This window comes from Empidonax traillii, unplaced genomic scaffold (assembly GCF_003031625.1).
Source record: "Empidonax traillii isolate 1590-97213 ecotype Southwest subspecies unplaced genomic scaffold, ASM303162v1 scaffold62:size2133460, whole genome shotgun sequence".
In the NCBI taxonomy this organism is placed as follows: Eukaryota; Metazoa; Chordata; class Aves; order Passeriformes; family Tyrannidae; genus Empidonax; species Empidonax traillii.
In genome coordinates this window covers 582,343-601,339 of record NW_020955255.1, presented here as the reverse complement: position 1 = coordinate 601,339, position 18,997 = coordinate 582,343, and the positions used below count along the sequence as shown (strand labels likewise).

At 37.1% G+C, this 18,997-nt stretch overlaps 1 protein-coding gene across 1 annotated transcript in view; it reads right to left on the bottom strand.

The window, feature by feature from the left end:
* The window catches only part of DPYD (dihydropyrimidine dehydrogenase), a 314,495-nt gene that overhangs the window by 221,478 nt on the left and 74,020 nt on the right, over positions 1-18,997 (bottom strand). Inside the window, exons 5-6 of the mRNA XM_027880005.1 lie at positions 13,124-13,285; positions 2,535-2,731 (exon numbers count right to left, since the gene is read on the bottom strand). Coding sequence (XP_027735806.1) covers positions 2,535-2,731; positions 13,124-13,285 — 359 coding nt within the window. The remainder of the gene's footprint in view (positions 1-2,534; positions 2,732-13,123; positions 13,286-18,997) is intronic.

Here is an 18,997-nt window from a genome sequence, read left to right as displayed (position 1 = left end):
TCTTCCTAACATCTAACCTAAACCTCCCCTGGCAGAGCTTGAGCCCATGTCCTCTTGTCCTATTGCTGGTTGCCTGGGAGAAGAGACCAACTCCCATCTGGCTATAACCTCCCTTCAGGTAGTTGAAGAGAGTGATGAGGTCACCTCTAAGCCTTCTCTTCTCCAGAGTAAACAACCCCAGCTCCCTCAGCCTCTCCTCCTAGTTCTGATGTAATTTCTTTCAGCAGCAGAAGATAGTCTCTGACTCTGCAATGGAGAAATGAGGGAAAAGGAAACTGGGCAGAGGTGCAGGAGGAATGCAGTGGAGGGGAACAGTGAAGTCACCTCTTCCTCCAATCTGATGCAAGTTAGAGCTGCTTGGACAGGTGCTTGGTGTTTCTCAGTAATCTCAAATTACTTTTGCTCAAGGGACAGCACTTTGGCCAAGGGAGAGAAATATTTTGGTATGTTGTAAAACAGTGGCATAGATAGGAACACATGCAGTGAAGTCTGTTTATGGCCTCTAAGCAAGAGCATGATGTGCTCACGCCTACTCCATTACAAAGCATAAATTTTACACAACTGGTGAAATGTAGGAAAACCTGCCCGTAAACATGAAAAAATCAGACATGCTTGGAGAACCACAGATTCATATCACATTTAAATATCTCACTACAAGAACTGCCATCACGAGACATTTTTCTATTGTCACAGTATTATGAAAGCTAGCCATGATGCAGGGAACATCCTATTTAAAAACAATTGGAAAAACTAAAAAAAGGTACAAACACTGCCCTGGTCTTCTAGATTTTGCAATAAGTTTATGAAGCCTTGAAAACACACCCATCAATAACCTAAACTTGTTAAAAGATGTACTGCAAAGACTTACAAATGCAATAATGGATGATTTCTGCCACAGGCCAGCCTCCATTCTGTTTCAAGATTAAAATAAGGACAAAAGGAATTGATGCTCTTAAACTAGATGTGAAAACCTCTTCAGTTAATGGAACTAAAATTTGACCTTGATTGCTGTGTTCATTAGGACTCAAAAGCAAGAAATAAGTTTTTAAATGCACTCCTCAGTAGTTAAGGATACTAACAGAACAGGCAAAGCTCAGTGTAAGGCTTTTTGCAGTAGAACAAACAACTGAGTAAACGTTATTTTAAATTCAACTTAAAACACGATGAACTCAAGATCACATTGCTTCAAATACACAAGTACACACTAAGCAACTGTATCATTGTTCCATAAGCACGGAAACAACTGCAGAAAGTACTGTATTGTATCGCCAAGTCCAACTTGAGTCTAACCTGTTACCAAATAAAGCCTCGTTGCTAGAAACGTCTCATTAATTCTGACTACTTTACAGCAACAAAACTAACTTTAATCTGGTTTTTACAAAAACATGTGCTACTCAGCAGGTGAATAGGTATTTCATAAACTAAATTTGCAATCCTCTATGGCAACTAGTTCAAGTAGAACAGCTCCACAGTTAAATGCCTACATATTACCACCTTGGTAATTAGGTACAATAATCCTGAACCTCACTGGAAAAAATGCAAGTAATCAGTTCAACTTCTCCAGCATTGATTCTCTATCTTCCAGAGCACTGAATAAGTATTTGACATTATGACATTATAAATCAAATTCATTAACCATGTGAACTCTATTGATTTCAGTGATGCTGCATTGAAAAATGTAAGTGCATCACCCTTCTTTTTCTTTATATTTTTTATTTTTTAAACACTTTAGTGTGAGTAAATTTTGTACTCTTGCATATCTTACATTATAAAATTTAATTTTGATTTTGAATGGGTTGGTATCCATTGGTCAGTGTCTGAATTACTTTATACATAGCAATTCCAACAAACCTACAAGATATGATCTCAGCCATTGCTGCAGTGGTAAAAATTCATCATCTAGTGTAGAGGACATGACACCTTGCAAAAAATCAGCCAAGGGTTTACCATATAGGAAAGCTGCAAAGGTATTTTGTGTATCTGAAACTTGTTGAAGGTTGAGAATTGCAGGGGGTTTATTTCACTCCTATGGCATGGTCTACTAAACCTGCAATTTCAGACACACATGATGGATTTATTCACTTTCACCTTTATTTGCATAGAGTAGTCCACAAAAGCATTCTAAATCTAAAACTCTCCATGAAATTAGTATCTCTCTAAAGCATTTTAAACATTCTTTCACTAGGGTTACAAGTACTTCATCTTGTTTTAACTGTTTTGGATAAGTGAAAAATGGTTCCTGATGTAATTTTCTAAAGTGTTAATTTGATAACAACAATTGCACACTGGAATTTAACAGGTCATATGAACAGAATACAGGAGATAGCCACTAGACTTTCATTTAAAGCTTACCTGTAACTGTACCTCTTTTACTAACTATTTAAATAAAAAGTAAGTTTTCCAATATTTAAATTTTCTACTCCTTTCCTTTGGTAAAGGTAGAGGGATCAGACATAAACTACTCATGCACAATATTTTTTGCCGTGCTTTCTGCAGTAATTGAAAACAGTGCTTTGTTTTCATTGTTTTTTTACCTCAAACCACCAATGTACTCCTGCTTTTCAAATATGGTGATGTTCGAATAGCCCAGTCGAGCCAAAAAGGAAGCACAACTTATGCTTGCAGGTCCTGCACCAAGAAGAGCTATCTTCACCTGATACGCTTCAGGCATATCTTCTAGAGGAGGTAAGGAAGGGTTTCTGATCTGAGGAATATTCATAGCTTTGAACACCTGAAAAGCAATACATTCAACAGGTTACATTCTTTACATTCCCTCCCTAAATTTTATTATGAATAACATGATGGAAGTTTCTGCTAGCACTGTCACATATCTGATGTATTATTCACAGAATTACAGAATCACAGAATATGCTGAACTGGAAGGGACCCACAAGGATCACTGAGTCCAACTCCTGGCCCTGCACTGGACCATCACCAAGAGTCACACCACGTGCCTGAGAGTATCGTCCAAACGCTTCTTGAACTCTGGCAGTGTAATACTGTGACCACTTCCCTGGGGGGCCAGTGCCCAGCCCTCCGCTGGGGGAAGAACCTTTTTCTAGTATCTAACACAAACCTTTCCTGACACAGCTTCAGGCCATTCCCTTGGGTCCTGTCACTGGTCACCACAGAGAAGAGATCAGTGCCTGTCCCTCTTCTTCCCTTCACAAGGCAGTTGTAACTGCAATGAGCTCTCCCCTCTGTCTCCTCTAGGCTGAACAGACCAAGTGCCCTCAACTTCTCCTCATAGGGTTTCCCTCAAGGTCCTTCACCACCTTTGTTGCCCTCCTCTGGACACTCTCTAATAACTTAGTGTCTTTCTTATATTGCAGTGAGCAAAACTGCACACAATACTCAAGGTGAAGCCAGACTGCTTCATAACATTTTAGGGGTTTCCAAATGACATGATGTGTGCATTTGTGAGGGATGTTGTATTTGCAGGGTTTGGTCCTCCTATGGATCTTTCTGTCTTAAAATTGTCAGAAGTCAGATCTTTCACTACTGTAAATTTTACAGAAAAGATGGAACCAGACTACCAGTAGCAGAATAGGAATACAAAGTCAGCCAGATGGCAGAGAAACTCTGCAATGCCAAAAAAAATCCCGGCAAGCAAATCATTCTTACTAGTAGAAAAGTACTTCTGCAAATAATGCAAAGGATTATAATGCTAGTGAAGGGGCTTTGCTTCTTCAAGAGACAACCAGCGTGATCCTGAAAAAATCACTTAGCTAGATTGTCTAGAGGTGGTAGGTAATAAACCTTAGATGGGTTTGGAACATTTTTTTAGAAACCACCCTTAGTTTTCAGTGTTGTATTTTCAAAGGTAACCCATGCTTTAGATACCTTTTCCTAAATAATTTTTATAGGACTTGCTTTATTTTAGTTTCTTATCCATTTCAGATGGTCTCCACTTTTTAACTGAGTTTCCAAAAACTAAAAAGTTAGACCATTCTCCCTTTGTCCCAATTATTCATTCACCTGTAGAATGGTGATGATCTGCTCCAGTCTGTCTGTACTTTGGAACAGTCTCTGACCACTATTGTTCATTTCTACAGAACCCAACACAATAGCCTGCTAACCTAGTTGTAACGTCACACAGTTTTTCAGACTTACATTAAATCAGTTCTTTGCTCAGGTGTACAGGTAAGACTCTAAGGCAGAAATATTCTACATTCCCCAAGCTAGACTTCACTGTTCTCTGCATTTATATACATTGTATGGGAAGGAATGAAGTCTCTATCTTGTATAACCTACAAAAAGAAAAAGAATATACTTACAGCCTTACAGGTTACTGAAGATCACAAGCATGGAAGAGCACAGTTACATCTTCTTTTTAGTTTAGGCATTCAAGGTAAATGTTTAACCCAAGGAGTATATCTTTGAAGCAGGCAAAAGGATTCAAGAGTGCATGGCACAGGGATTCTCATTCACATCACAAACATTCCAAGGCATCTCAAAAACTAATAAAACCACACTGTTCCCTACTTACTTTAATGCAGAACTATGTTCCGTAAGTACTAACTAGTAGTCTAAAATACACACATTGTCATTTGTCTTAATAAATATCATATTTAAGCTATCTAACAAGTTTACCAACAGATTTTACTTTCCTTGAAATTTGAGAAGCAAACGGTTTTCAAGTTAAACTTTGGTAATTCCACTCCTGAACAGAATTTTTCATTTATATTTTGAATCAATGTTCATTTTCTTCATGTGCACTTGAGCACTCATGCTAGGTAAACCAATGATTAGTTCCTTCCCCTCTAAAATTTCTGAGTCAAACTCTCCCAGTCTTTTTAAATTGACATCGCAGTTTAACAAACTGCATGAAGCAAGAGACAGATAATTGTTTTAAAGAAAGAATCATTTAAACCTGACAATTCACACAATATGAAAAAGTTTAATGTGGCTATTAATGGATTTTACAAGCTAAAAATCTCATATTGTGTTATAAAACTAGACTGTGATAATCAAAATGCAATAGGATATTTCTAAAATGTCTGCTTTGTTATATTCACACAGAAACGGTTTGGTTATACCAAATTTTTATTACAGTCTCATGTAGTTGTTTTAGAAGGCTATTCAGTAACACAAACTATACAACTTGCATATTTAATAAGAGTGTATACTGAACACTCTGAATACACATATGCTTAACAAATTTATTCTTCCTAAATTTACTTTATTGTTAACATAACTGTTTTTATATGTATTACTGGACAGGCATACCCATCAAATAAATGTTATACTAAAGTGATGCAGAACTGTAGTGTCGTGTTAAGCTTCAGAAACCAAGCGTTCATGCAGGAGATCCTAGTAGTTCAGGCTGAATGGTCAACTTTAATTCTGCCTATTTGCAAACAGGGTGAAACTGTCTTTATGCAGCACAGCCAGCTTGTGTGGCAATATCTTGCCATCTGGAATTCAGTGGCAGTTTTGCATATTAAGGCTGGCAGAGTAACTGTGTGAAAATAGCAAACTGCTTTAATGCCTTTCAAAAAATTTTCACTCACCTCATGGTGAAGTTTCCTACACTGTAATTCACCTAATTAGATATCACTGAATTCCTCCATATAAATCCTTTGGTGGTCAGAGATGAGTAACTTGCAAGCAAGTGTTCAGTGGCATGTTACAGGCAATTGTCCTCTCTGTTTTTATATCTGTTCAGACTGTGTTCAGGATGCATGCAGATGCATTGCCTTTCTTTCCTCTTTTCCTTCAAAAATATGATTTTTTTTTTTGCTTGGATGGACTTTTACTTTGTTTTGCAGTGTTTATTAACCAAGACCCATTCAGGACAATGAGACCAAATAATGAATTTTAAAGGTGAATCTCTCAGTGAAAAGACTCAGCTATCATCCTCATGTCTGCCTTTCCTTCTGTCTCTCTCTCAAACACAGACAAAAGAAATTTGATAGATTATTAACACTGGGCATTTATTGTTCAACTGTTTATCAAATACCATGCAATCATCACCACTTCACCATTTAGGCCCTTTCAAACTAAACCCACATTGATTTTGTCCACTTCTTATGCTTCATGTCCATTAGGGTTCTTAGAAAGGTTATCCCAGTTTATAAAGTATTCAAAGACTTAGTCCTCAAGTGAGAGACAATCCAACCAAACCAAAACAGCCAATCTATTTTGCTAAAGTTTCCAACAACTGAAAAAAACCTCTCTTGATTCAGAGATTTATAACACTTTACAGTTTTCCTATTTGCATCACTTCAATGTGTAAGGTGTGAGTGCACTTGCTCACTGTTCTCTGCAGTATGAAATCTGAGTTTGTTCTCTTCTCCATTGTAAATAAAACATCCTTTCACTGCAGCGGGGTTGGTTTGCGTTCCAAAGCATTCAGTATACTCAACAAATTGCATAATTCCAAAATATATAAAAATAACTCACAACATGAATTTGTACTTAGATTCCACAAAATCTCCCACTTTAACAAACTTACAGTGCTTGCAATTGCCGAGCATCTGATTCCAGTTTAATTTTCCTGGAAGGTTTTAGCCAATTCACTTTAGCTGTTTTTCAGAATGCAGACAGGGAAATGCTCATTGTTCTCCTCATGTAATAAAATTCTGGTTCTTTTCTTCACTATCCCATTCTTATATTAGCATGTTTTGATGAAAAGATGTGACATTTGGCAGAGAGTGGCAGGTGACTCAGACAAATGTATTTTGCTAAGCAGATGAAAATCATTTTATGGCATTGTAAGCATGATTTAAATGAATCTAAAGTATTTAAAACCATTAGAGCAGGTTTGAACTGTTACTCAGAATTTTTATATCAAATTTTATACAAATTAGAATAAATTAAAGTAACTCGGTCACTTCTGAGTTTTCTGATCAGAATTTTTTAAGAGCAATAGACTTTAGATGCCCTTTTTCACCTACTTACAGAATTCAAATAGGGTCAGGCAGTTTTACTCTATTCACCTTTACTTACTTATTATTCACTCCCATTTCAAAACTATGCCATGCAGTGCCTGCCGGCTGGGGGAAGAGTGGTTGGAAAGAGGCCCAGGGGAAAAGGACCTGAGGGTGCTGGTTGACAGCCAGCTGGACATAAGCCAGCAGTGTGCCCAGGTGGCCAAGAAGGTCAACGGCATCCTGTCCTGGATCAGAAACAATGTGGCCAGCAGGACCAAGGAAGTGATTGTCCCCCTGCAAGTGGGACTGTTGAGGCTGCACCTCTAGTCCAGTGTCCTGTTCTGGGTCCCTCACTATAGGAAGAACACTGAGGTACTGGAGCAGGTCCAAACAAGGGCAACAGAGTTGGTAAAGTGCCTGGAGAATAAGTCCTGTGAGGAGTGGCTGAAGGAGCTAGGAGTGTTTAGCCTGGATAAAAGGCGGCTCAGGGGAGACCTCATCACTCTCTCCACCTACCTGAAATGAGGCTGAAGCCTGAGGGAGGTTGGTCTCTTCTCCCAGGCAACCAGCAACAGGACAAGAGAAACTGGCCTCAAGCTGTGCCAAGGGAAGTTCAGGTTGGACATCAAGAAGAATTTCTTCACTGAAAGGGTTGTCAAGCATTGGAAAAGACCAAGTGGGGAAGTGCTGGAGTCACCATTCTTGGAAGTGTTCAAGAAACAACTGAACGTGGCATCTAGTGCCAACTTTAGTTGATAAGGTTGTGTTTGGTCAAAGATTGAACTCAATGACCTTGAAGATCTTTTCCAAAATTTATAATTCTATTATCCCTGGAAGTGTTCAAGGGCAGGTTGGATGGGTCTTTGAGCAACCTGGTCTAGTGGAAGGTGTCCCTGTCCATGGCAGGGAGGCCAGAACGAGATGATCTTTAAGGTCCCTTCCAACTCAAGACATTCTACTATCCTATGATTGCTTAAAAATATTTTTGCACTACAACAGAGAACGTATTAAACAGTAAACAGATTGAAACTTTAACCTCTGTGTAAATGTAAAAACCTTTATCTAATCCTACAAAACATACTTGGTAGTCTCCAAGATATACACAGAAAGACACATTTCTTAGTAAAAGGTGCATCTGTTTAATCTGTCATCTTCATCAACAGAAAAAGGCTTAAAAAGAAAAAAAATGGGAAAAAGGATAGAGCAGTGGAAAAATTTAGTATAAGTTTTGACTTCATAACTAAATCCTTTATATTCTTCAACCATAATGTTTGCTGCCATGCTTCAAAGGCTATAGAAATAAGTTTATCACTCAGGTTTGCCATTAAATACTCTTCACTAAGACAGCGAGATACCAAACAGCTACTAATGTAGGCATTAGAATCTAACTGGAATTTATTTTAGTGTGAAACATATTAGTATATTCTGAATTGTTATCAGATTTTGCTAGTGCACAGGGAGTAAAATACAGACAATGAAATCAGTAACATTTAGGAACTGATATTATGAGTTTCACACTTCCTCACTGGTTTCCATGGATATTTATTTGTGGGTTGGTTTACATTAATATGGGGCAGTTGAATACTTAGAGAAGAAAACAATATTCTGCACATATTTTAATACAAAATGAAGCAAGTTGCACGCTTAGTAATCTTACTGAAGTTGTCAAATTACATGATCATCCAATTAATTTCATTAACACAGGATGTTACAAGGACGAGTTTTTTTCCACAGACATGAGCTAGTTATGAACACCTGTTGATCCTCCACAAGTTAAGAGCTAAAGTTGTAACACTTCAAATTTCTATGCAAGTAGTGAGTGACAGTGAGTGCTGACAAAACCAGGGCCTAAAAAACCTCATTAAGGACTTTTCAAACCTCCATTACACTAGTCCCAAAAAAATCCATGGACCTAGGACACTGCGGAGTCCAGATCTCAATGTTTCGTGAATCCCAACACCAAAACAAACATAGAAACACTCACACAAATGCTTTAAAAAAAAAAAGAGTGTTTAACATCTATAAAACATGCTGTAGAGAAGTTTATATAACTTGCCCAAATATCAGCACATCTTTCAGCAGTGGCCTGAGAAATCATGCCCTGAACTATTACAGAAGTCTACACTATCCCATTCAGAGAAGCCTAAAATTTTATTTATTATTGTGGATTTCAACATGACTTATCAGACAAAATAACCTAAAGATGTGTTAAAATTAAAATTAATACTTTCAAACAGAGGGGTTTTTCTATTTGTCCTGTTGTCTTATCTCACCATAACAATCCTCCTCTGTTGAGGAGTGCCGGTGCCCACGAGGAGCCCAGGCAGCTATCTCAAGGTCATCCAACTGCAGCAGTGGTTGCTCCATGAGAACCACCTCCTCCTTGCACCTACACTAATACTGATCAGAGCTGTCAACATGCAACTGAAAGAGGGCCCCTGTGCCCAAGGACACAGGGCACCACTACACGGCAGTCCTTCAGGGCAGCCACTCCTTCCCTGACCACGGCGCGCTGGGGGAGAAGGAAGGTTCAGCACTCAGAGGGGGTCCCTCACCACAGCCCTCCTCCCAGACAAAGTGCTCTGCTGAGACACCCCTAGGTGAGCAGCAGGTAAGCTCATACAGCACCTCTTTTAGGAAAAAACATGTCAAATTTCCTTTTCCAATTTCTTTCTGCTACAACAGCAGTCAGAAAGTATCTCCAGAGAGGAATAAATCACCAGAACTGTAGCTGGCACAAGAGCCACAGCACTAAATGATCAGGTGTTTATATCTAGTCTGCAGCAATTAAAATAATACATTTTCTATTTAGCTTATGCTGCTCCATTCAGAATGACCAAATAGAAACACAGAAGAACCTTCAGATTCAGTAATGTCTATCCAAAACTGTAGTAATTTGAGAGTTTCTTACTAATACTGCACTAGACAGTGTAATAGATCTCACTTCCTTTTTACTACAACCTTACAAACTTGTACTCAAGTACCTAGTAATTTTATTTTATTTTGTGGAACTGGCAGCATTATACCCTATGCTTGTACGTATTGTCACTGCAATCTCACTATCTTTTCACAGAACTTTTGTTCCAAAAATGGATGTTTCCTGATTCTGAAGTACTTGGGCAAAGGAGACAGATAAAGACATTACTATAATTTTGACCTGGGCAGTAGCAGGTGTAACCTGAGCTTGACACTCGTCATTTATAATAGTGAGCTTTTACTCCATGTTATTCTCTAGATGCAACAGTTACCATGGTAACTGCATCTCAGTATACACATTCTACATCACAAATACAAATGGACATTTCCTTTTCTCCACTTGAACATTTAATTGTCAAAATTCACATTTGTTCAAGCTGGATTACAATTCACTTTGAGGATGAGCCAACATAGATACAAAACTACATAAAAGGGCAGAAGGAAAATGCAGGAGGCCAGAGATGTCTTTTTTTTGTTTTTGTTCTACTGTATGCAAGACAAATATTTTACAATTAGGGAGCTTTATCTGCAGTATGAACAGATGATCAGTCATTGTTCAGAAGCACAAACGGGCACACATCATACCCATATATTTTCCATTTTAAACCCACATTCCTGCTTCACTGCAATTTTATCTTTTATCTCAGCTAGCAGTTGTGCCCTTTTATTATCACTCACTCTCATAATGCATCAAGTGTATGATCCTCAGACTAATTCCAAGGGAAAAAAAAAGTCCAAAACTGGCTTCATGCACAATGGAGTTTTCAGTAAATAAGCCCCTGCGGGACAAATATTACACCATGCATGAGAATTACCATGCAGCTTTCATTAAGAATAACACATGTTGCACGCCTAAATTACACAATTTGTTAAGTTACTTTTATAGGTAGAGCTGTGACCACACTTTGCTTGCAGTATCTGGGTCAGCTTTTGTATGAGCAGTAGAACCTTATTATTTTCTTCAATATTATAATCTATATTTTTATAATACTCGTTATTTGGAAGCACTCATACTATTATATTTTTTCAACTACACATATTATCATGGTAAAATTTAATAGAATAAGAGGTAAAAACTCCTTGAAAAAGTGACTGTCTTTTATTATTAATTACGAGTATGACAATATATACAAATTCTTTGCTAAACAGCAGTAAACCTAAAGGTTATTAACAACCAAATTTTTTAACATTTTTCTACATTTCATATATACTAAATATATAGATACTATAAAATACTAAGGATAATAAAATTTACTGAAATGTTCTTTTTATTAGAGTGCTATATAGAACTGTATAGCAATTTTATTCTGCTGGAACTCTTGAAACTAATGTAATTTTTAAAAAACTTGAAACATTGAGAGCAAAGCCATTTGGAACTATTCATCCTCTTTGTAGTTTTCATATCAATCATTCTGCTAGCACTAAGCTTTTTTAATAGATTTCTAAAGATTTCTGAAGAAAAATGGAAGATATTTAGCATTATCTATCAAGCCATAATTCCTCTCTATTAATCATAGTATTAGGGCTAAACAGAGACATGTATTACACATATTACTTGTATTTGGTTCCTAAACAGCAATATTTCACCATTGTATTTATCATCTACTTGGCAACTGCTTAATCTTTTTGTTTGGTCAGTTGATTTGGGGGTTTGCGTTTGGTTTTGTGGGGTTTTCGGGAAAAAAGAAGTCTTCTGCTTTGCAACAAATACTAACTTATTACATATAAGGAATAAAAGGCCATTAGAAGAAAAGCTAATGAAATTGCCTCTTCACTGACAAAACCCAATTATTGAATAAACACACAGAACAAATCCAGCTCAGTTTCTCTAGTCTCCTTCTGTAAATGAGAACTTTGGTCTAAACTGTACTGATTCTTACACTTTTCTGTTCAAATCCGCAAAAAATTTAAGTGGATAGCTACTTCAGTGACAGAGAGGAGAGAGGGTTCAGCAACAGCTAGTAGAAAAGTTTAGAAAGTGCTCCAGAAGACTTACAAGTCTCCTGGAGAGAAGAAAGAAGGGACACAAAGATAAAAGGAGAACAGCAGCAGCAGGTAGCAATATTTGCTCAATGAATCATGACCCACAGCCCTTGAGAAGAGGGATTGAAGTCTGTGAAGTCTATGAATGACACCAGAGCAAAAAAATGGCCTTACAGATATATCATCTGTTACTTACTGATTGATTTGTGTCTCCATTCTGGTCTGTTGGTTTTTTTCCCCAGGCTTTGTAAAGGTGACTGGAACTTCTAATCTCTTCTCTGTGGTGACCAGTGACAGAACCCGAGGAAATGGCCTGAAGTTGTGTCAGGGGGAGTTTAGGCTGGATATTAGAAAAAGGTTCTTCACCCAGAGGGTGATTGGGAACTGAACGTGATCCCCAGGGAAGTGGTCACAGCACCAAACCTGACAGAGTTCAAGAAGTGTTCGGACAATACTCTGAGGCACATGGTGTGACTCTTGGACATGGACTATATAGAAATGTGCTACCTTAACACACACATGCCTTTTTTAACACAGCCTCTGTCTCTCTTCAGATGGAAATTGGAGCCTTGAAACTACATAATCACAAACAACGTACAAGAAATCCAACAGAAACTCCTGAGAAGACTTCCTAACATGAAGTGGCAACTAACAACGCTTACTTCAGTAGCCAAAACATGTAAATACCTTTATGAACTAATAAACTGACACATACACATGTGTATGCCCCTCTATCTATCCAAACAAGTGCACACAAACGTATTTTAGGTCAACCTGAAAATTTATTTATTTATTTTTGGCAAAACAGGACAATAAAAAGATTAATTCATCTGAAGCTGATCCTTTGTCTCAAAGCCAGTAAAAATGCACATTAATTCTGCTATAGGATCTACCCAATGTCCAGAACAGTTCTACATCTCCTTAATATGCAGTTACAGATGCAGGTACACTTGATCTTTTCCTCTATGCAGCCTACTTGACTAACATTCACAATTTTACCTGGCTTAGATAAATCTTTCATTATAAAAGAAACTGTCTCAACTACTAGCATTTCTAAAGAATCATCTTGTTCACAAATAATGTTCCTTATGTTCCTATAAGGTGCTGCATTATGAAAGTGTTTCTGAGGTTCTGAATGTGCTGTAAGAAAAAGGATAATTAATCTAACTTCCTACGCCTTTATTTTATTAGTATCTCTTTTTTTTAAAAACAATTCATTAACAAAGGCAACAACCACTTAGGCAATACTCAACGGTACATACAAAGAATTTAAGACAAGTCCTACCTACCTCAGTAGCAAACTGCTGCAATCCACCAATATTAATTGGTCCCTCCTCAGTTGCATACAAATTGCAGCCACCAACACAGAGATCTGATGTTGGACACACCATTCCACATGTCAGGCCTAGTGGATTGTCAGAAAGAATCATTTTGGCAGCTCCATAATAGTTCTGGAAGAAAAAGAGAAAAGAAGAAATAATTTTAAAAAGATAGTCACATACCAAGAAAGAAAAAATTCAAACATTCAAGAGAGAACAACTTTCTCTCTTGTAAAATATTCTATTTAGTAGAATAATAAACACATATATTAAATAACACTGACATTACTTAAATGTATTAACATGTTATACAGCATTATGTCAAAGATATTGAGAAGAAAGCCAACAGACTGTGGATTTTGCAAAGATAAGCTTTGGTTTTTAGCTTGCAAAATAGTTAAAAGCATCTTCAGCCTGAATAGGTTGTAGGATTTACGGTGGCTTAACAAATCTACCTTCAAAAACTAAGATGTCTGCACTACGCACTTGAAAATGCTTTCTCCATTCCTGGGTCTGGGAGGTTCAAATTGACTACAGGCATATTAAAAGACTAAGCATAAAATTCTCTCAAGTCAAACCAAATGCTATAGACACATATAGAAATTACCAAAAAAATACATTCAAGAAACATATCTGTAGGTGTAACTGGACTTTTTGCTTACAGATGCTGGTCTGTTGCTTACCATGAGCCCCTGTCCATCACCTGGAAACATAAACTAGTTACTGAGGTGTACTTTCTTGAACACTACTACAACCCTTTGAAATTCTAATCCTGGTTGAACGGGCAACCCCTTTATACAAGTGTTCTGGGAGAACCTTCAATCATTTTGCCTGTGGTGACTGGGGACTCTATTATCCCCAATTCTCATTTTTTCCAATGTGAAGGAGCATTAGTTAAATGAAAATTGTACATATTAGCAAATATTTTTGCTCCTCAAGAAGAATTACACTGTTTTGATGTGTCAGAGATTGTTAGAGCTGCTAAAGACAGCCAGTAAAGATGCTGTACACTCAATCTGGCAGCAGAACACAGAAGTCCAGTTATATTGGAGATGTCACTGACACATAACTTTGCAGACAGCAGAAGTGACAGCCAATGCAGGAGACCCATGTCTTTCTTAAGCAGCACTGAGAGACCAGCCTAGATATCCTGCAGCATCTAAGTGGCACTGTTCCTAAGCAATTACATCTAGCCATTCCTTTTTTCCACTCTAAAGTAATAAATACAAACTAGTATTGGTGATTCTTCTCATTAACTAAAAGGCAAAACGGTTTTCAAAGAACTTCTCTTCAGTTTTATATTTCACACATATTAGAGTTATAGTTTCCCTTCCTGGGTTGTCGAGGATTATTATTTTTATTAGCTTCAATAATAAATCTCTGATTCAATGGAAACAATTATAACTGTGCATTTCTATTCAAGCGACTTCATTAAGGATTTTCTACATTTTTCAGCTTGTTAATTAAAATTAATATACAAATATAGTCATTACGCCTAGAATGCAAAGCTGTTAAATATTCCTTTTTTAAACTAATTTTCCTACATAACCATAAAGTACACTCTCACACTTGAGCTCTACCAGTAAAAGCAATGGCAACACAGCTGGCACATTTTACTTCTTTTGCAAGCTCAAACCAAACTTTGAGCACAGGTGTGCTACAGAAAGAGTGGGTATGTTAAAGCACAAATGGCCTTAGAAAGGCAGGACCAGGGTCACTGTGGGTATAGGATCAAGATCATGGTTTGTTAAGGGGATAGCTAAAGAAATCTGTCGCGGAACATCATGCCAGAGTTTGGTAAGAAGGAGGTTGGAACTGAAGTCTCAATGGGAGTAAGTCCAGCTTATGCTGAACTCCTATTTTTGGGAAACCATGATGGAGTATATGAAGGTGAGGACCCAATATGGAACGTTTTAAGATGCTGCTGTCATGATCATGTGTTGCTGCAGCTGCCAGTAGTAGTTGTAGCACCTGAGAAAAAAGGAACTGCACCCTCTTTAAATAAGAGTATCAAAAATTATATAGTACATGTTGCCATGCTAAATATTAAGACAATTAATAAACTCTATCAAAAAGTATGTATTTTCCAGTCTTAACACCTGGAATAATTTTTAAAGATAAACGAAAAGACATTCCCATTTGGGAGCAGCAAGGCAAGTCTTCTGCACTTCTTCACTAGTTTGTTTCAACTGTGCTGAAGTGAGCACCTCTGCAGATGAAAGCAAAGTAAAGGTTTAGTGAAGACTTGGTTTCCTGATCTGCCAACAACTGGTCACCCTGTGCCAATTTTACCATGGGCAAACTTATAACATTCTCTCAGAAGAGCTGCAGTTCCCTAATTTTCCTCTTCTGCCTTCCTGAAAACCAGCATAACCACTGTTCCCATTGCCACTGGTACTGGTCACTACCAGCAGCACGTGCTGCTCCCATGACTGTGCAGTGGCTCGAGAGCAAACTTCCTGATATCCAGGGCACAGTATAGCATGGAGACTGGGCTGTGGGCAGGGCTTCAAGTGCCCAGCTCTGAGCTGCTTCACCTCTTTGTTCTTATTTTCTATTTTATCATTTATCCTGCCTTTACTGTGTTGATTTATTATCTAACATATAAAACATAATTAGAAAAATGTTTTACCATAGTTGACAAAAAACTGGCAGATAAATAAAGTCTAGTAAGTTACACTGAGTAGTGTTATACAAACTGTGTCAAAAAACTGCAAATCATTCTGTTACTACAGTAATAAACAGGAGTTTGTAGCATGTGTATAGTATTTTAAATGTTTTGTTACACAAACACATTGTGCTTATGTAGCTTTATTTTTTTAGCTGAAAACATGTATTATTATTCATTACATTTATCAGTGACATTAAAAGTAAAATATTCATGGAATGTTCACATGTAAAAAAAAAATATTGATCACTTCATATAATCAGGGCATAGTAGGCTGCATGCAAAATAGACACGAAATGCAGACCTGGCATGCTGGTAACTACACATCACAAGTTGTACATGAGAAAGGAAGAAAATTAAAGGGAGGCTGGCTTCATTAAAATGACAAAGTTACTTCAGGGCATGGAGTAATGCAAGCTACCTTAACAGTCTGAAGTAATTTTTGTAGATGCTGAAATAGTAAGATGACTCAGTTGGCTAGTTTCTTACAGACGTCACTGAGGAAGCAAGTCTAAAACTGGAATGTTTCTGAATTTTTTAATGAGATAAATGTCTGCTCCTGCCTTTGTTCATAGAATCTTTTTTCCTACGCACTTCCATAGAAATTAATTAATCTAACTGGATGTTTTGTGGTTTCCTACATCAAAATGTCAATAAATACTACACTGCTAACACAGAGAACAAAAAGAAGCGTTAAACAGATATCAATAATCACAGGAAAACAGGCAGAAGAGGATCTCCACATGTATCATTTGGAAGTATTATATAATTTGCATGCAAATTAGACTGTTTTTTACTTGAAAAAAACCTATTAAAATACATACGATCAATACTAAGAGACCAGAAGAAATTGCATTTATTATCAGGAAATGCTTATAGTGTCCTTTCTTTCAATTCAATTCAAGAGCTTTTTATATAAATTCATTATGCATCAGGGTGTTTTGATATTGCGTTTTTCATAAAAACAATGAAGAATATGCATTATTACGCTTTATATAATAAAAATAAAAACACTGACTTTATCAGAATTTGGGGACAGTCTGAATACCTTAACAGGAAAGAAGAAAAAAGTAATAATTTTTTTTCGTCTGGATTTAGTTTAAAAAATGGAAGACACAGAAAAATATACGGGAAAATATAACCATCTCCTACCCTAGTTCATGTTCTGCGATGGTTTTAAAATTTACTCAAGATGTATTGGATTAAAATATTTCCACAGACTGAAGAGTCACTATTTAAAGTATGTTGTTATATAAGTAGCATTTTTCACATTGACACACACCAGTTCAAATATAACAAGAAACACCCTCAGTCTGTCAGCCCCCCCCAAATATCTTCCCAAGAAGAATGAACAAAACATAACAGCAACTTATCAAATCATACATATTCTATATTATAATGCTGGTGATTTTTAATCAATCCAGAAATCTTTCACATCATTTGACTTGTGTCATCATAACAGGACTGTAATTTCACACAGTGTCACTATCTTTTTATGAAAAAGAACGGAAGAAATATCTTGTACTGTCATTTTGTCCTTTGTAGTCTAGAATGTGAGAGATTCCTTAATTGACATAGTGTCATCGCAAAAGTCTATTCTACATAATTACACTATGGCAACTGAAACCAGCTGTCAGCCATTCCATTACACTAAGTACAAACAGACATCTCAAGAAGAGTCACTGTTTCCTGTGCATCAATTTAACACCGTCCCTACTTTTTCTTTTAAACTTTTTTTCCTTACTATTTCATTTAGTGACATGAAATACACAAAGATTAAAAGAGAAAACTGAATAAAACAGTACTTTCAAGAACCTAGGCCCTCAAAGTAGTACTTAGAGATTAATTGTGATAATTTTCATCTATCGGTATATCATAATTACCAGTCATCTAGCAGCTTTCTGACTTCCACAATTCTTCATTGTACCAACAGTATCCCACTTAAGGTATTTTACATATGAACTGTGACTCATGGTTTTCTACAGTCTTTGCAATGGCATATAGATGTCTTTTGTTAATTTACTTAGAGTTCCTCTGGCACAGGAAAAACACCATTCTGTTTCTCTCACCTGTCATAATCTTTTCGTCAATCTTCTGCAATCTTTGCTTCATGCATTTTCTCTTAGTGATTCAACAACTTTTTGTATCTTGTCTTCCTCTGTCTACCCATTTTTCCTTTTTTCTCACTTCCAGTATACTACCACAAACATGTTTTTCTTTACTTCCTCAATCTCCCAAACTTCACATTCACCTTTATTCCTTGGTATCCCTCTCTATTTTCCAGTTTGTTCCCTCTCTTATTTCTCCTCTGAAAAAAAAAAAAAAATGTCTCTCTTGAAAATCCCCCACCAATTTCCTTTGGTTTCATTTAAACCTAAAGATTTCTCTGAAATCCTAAAACTTACCCTTGTGCTCCACAAGTTTCTCTTTACTGTTCCTGACATTGATTTCTCCCTCCTCCATTTCCCTGCAATGTTCTGCACAGCCCAGGAACAACCCACCTTTTATCCAGTGGGTAGCATGGCTTTGTTGATTTGGGAGGTTGAGTTGTTTTTTGAGTTTGTTTGTTTGTTTTCTGGTGTGGGTTTTTAACTTGGTTTGGGAGTCTTTCTGAACAAGGAGAAAACTGTTGAGTCAATGTCAGGAATCACTGTAATACTGCAAGGCTTGGGATAAAAATGTGAGAGCTGGTAACAGAGGGCTACAGCAACAAAGTGTGTTCTTTCAGTACTGATAACACAAAGATACTTCTGCAACCCCAATTTTTCATTATAGACTGTAAAGGCTGAGCCACTCACACCTTATGCCTGTGCTGTGTAACAAAAGTTAATATCCCCACCAAGAGTTGTTTTTCAATGCTACTACTCAACTATAAAGGTGTCTGATGACAAAAAGCTCCAAGACTCTCACAGAACAGTTCAAAGGTAAGCATGTGAGGAACAGTTGTTTTCTAAAGGGTGGTTTCTCTGGCACATGGTTTTGCTGAACAGGAGAAAAGCTGGACAGCCTTCAAGTGTTCAGGCTGAAAGATGCTTCTCGGAAACTAAGATTTTCTGTTGCTGTAAAACATTTGCTTGTGCCAGTTCCAGAGGACGACAAGCGCTAGAGCTCCTTTTTACCAATTCCTTTCTGCTTTGACATATCAACACAGGGAAAAGAAGACATAAAATCCTAAA